This window comes from Microtus oregoni, unplaced genomic scaffold (genome assembly GCF_018167655.1).
Source record: "Microtus oregoni isolate MIOR12 unplaced genomic scaffold, Mior012 000050F_ref0000143, whole genome shotgun sequence".
In the NCBI taxonomy this organism is placed as follows: Eukaryota; Metazoa; Chordata; class Mammalia; order Rodentia; family Cricetidae; genus Microtus; species Microtus oregoni.
This window is the reverse complement of record NW_024543256.1, coordinates 8,334,736-8,337,008: the sequence shown is the minus strand read 5'-3', so window position 1 is coordinate 8,337,008 and position 2,273 is coordinate 8,334,736. Positions and strand designations below refer to the sequence as shown.

General features: G+C 50.3%; 1 protein-coding gene across 1 annotated transcript; it reads right to left on the bottom strand.

Moving 5' to 3' along the window:
- Positions 1-401: 401 nt before the first annotated feature.
- Positions 402-1,539, bottom strand: LOC121437275 (max-interacting protein 1). Its single transcript, XM_041637138.1, has one exon. The coding sequence runs from the start codon at positions 1,353-1,355 to the stop codon at positions 669-671; it is 687 nt and encodes a 228-aa protein (XP_041493072.1). The 5' UTR covers positions 1,356-1,539; the 3' UTR covers positions 402-668.
- Positions 1,540-2,273: the final 734 nt, after the last annotated feature.

Below are 2,273 nucleotides of genomic sequence, written 5' to 3'. Positions count from 1 at the left end.
GGGTGCAAGCGGGCGGTTGGGTGCCCTAGTGCTAACAATGCAGGTAAGGTTAGCTGGCTTAGCATGGAATCCAACAGAAAGCTGAGCTGCGTGATGATCTCTTTCGAAAGGCTTCATGGGAGTCTCTCCTTCTGTAGAGCACGAAATGAGCTTTTTAAAAATTCATTTTTTTTAAAAGAATTGATCATCCACAGGCTTCATGATAAACTGAGGCTGAGTTTTAAGAGCTCTTTAGCTATCCAAGATTAATGCCTGATTATCCTGTCTTTTCCTTACTCTAAGTCTGATTTTGTTTCTAGGGCCAAGAAGCTCAGGAAGGGTTCATAACCCCACCCTTAAACGTCTACTCAACACAGCGTGAGCAAACTAGGAAAGGAGACAGAATCTCCGCTGTTCTCTTAGAAGTCAACTAAGTCAACTCCAGATAATTACACGTTTCCAGCTGCTGTTAGGAACCGTATTCTTTCCAATATATGAGTATTTGTTCTACTGGGGAGGCTCTACCCCACTTTTTGTTAAGTATTTGCTTAAATACAGGTCTTCTGACCCTTTTGTTCAAGTATGGTTTTGTTTAGTTTTGAAGGAGACTGCGTCATGAACCCAATTGAAGAGACGGTACTGAACTGGCCCGATGGGTGTGTCGCCCTGCACTGCTGTCGTGCTGGGCTCTAGGACGTGAAGGAGAGTTTGACACTGGCACTGGAGTAACCCTCATCACTCCCAATACTCTGCAGGCTGCTGTGGTCATCAATGTCACTGATGCTGGTGGTGCTTATATTGTCCACTTCTCCATGGGAGAACTCTGTGCTTTCAACGTCCACTTCAATCTCCTCTCGCTCTGAGTCCGAGCGGTCGGAAGAGATAGTCGACCCAATGCTATCCATTCGTATCCGCTCCGTCTCTTGAGGACCCTGCAGCTGTTCCAGTCGCCGCTTTAGAAATCTCTGTTCTCGTTCCAAGTTCTCAAGCTGGTGCTGGCTCTTCCTTTCAGCTTCTTCAAGTTTCTTGATGTGTGCTTTGGCTTTGTTGAGCAAACCGAGGGTTGTATGCCTGGTGCAGTCTGGACCCAGTGGGATCAGAACTTTCAAGCGTTCTAAACACAGGCGCAGGTGAGCTCGTCGGTTCTTTTCCAACTCATTGTGTGTAGATCTGTTGGCAGTGCTGGTAGTGCTGCTCCCATTGCTGTGTTTCTGTGCCCGGCTCAACCTCCGTGGGGGCTTTGAATGCTGTAGCCGGGGGCTCGGCATGGAGGGGAACGATGAGGCGTAGCCATGTTCACACTCTCGCTCCCTGCGCTCCAAAAACTCGGCGGCCTCCAGCAGGCGCTGCACGTTGATCATTCGCACCCGCTCCATGGGCTCCGCGCTCCCGCCCCCCGCCGACAGGAGGCGCCACAGACGGCTACAGTCCCACGACGCCCCGGGACATGTGCGGCGGGCGGGCGGGCCAGCTCGGCCCCGGCTCGGCGCGCTCTCCGCCGCCCCAGCCGTGCCCGCCGCGCCCGCCGCGCAGCCTGCAGCCCGCGCGCGGTTTGTTTACTTCTCCAGGAAGCTTTTCATGTTCCCTTTCACAGAAGGAAAATAATTTCATGATAAATTGTTATAGAATATAGGAATAATAAATATCCTTAAACCCAAGCTTGTAAGCAGAGGCTGCTTGTTGATTCCAGCCACCCAGACTGGAAATAATCACACAGAAACTACATTAATTACTACACTGCTTGGCCAATCACTTAAGTGTATTGCTTGCTAGCTCTTATATCTTTTTTTTTTTTTTTTAAATTTAGAGGTCAATTTATTTTTTTTTTTTAATAATTTTTTTTATTAAGAAAAGAAGAAAAAAACATAAACAAAAAACAAGTTTCCACCTCCTCCCAGCCTCCCATTTCCCTCCCCCTCCTCCCACCCTTCTCCCCCTCCTCCCACCCTTCTACCCCTCCCCCCACTCCTCTCCCCCTCCCTCTCCAGTCCACAGAGCAGTCCAGGTTCCCTGCCCTGTGGTAAGTCCTAGGTCCTCCCCCCTCCGTCCATATCTAGGAAGGTGAACATCCAAACTGGCTAGGCTTCCACAAAGCCAGCACATTAAGTAGGATCAAAACCCCGTGCCATTGTCCTTGGCGTCTCATCAGCCCTCATTGTTCGCCATGTTCAGAGAGTCCGGTTTTATCCCATGCTTTTTCGGTCACAGTCCAGCTGGCCTTGGTGAGCTCCCAGTAGATCAGCTCCACTGTCTCAGTGGGTGGGTGCACGCCTCGTGGTCCCGACTTCTTTGCT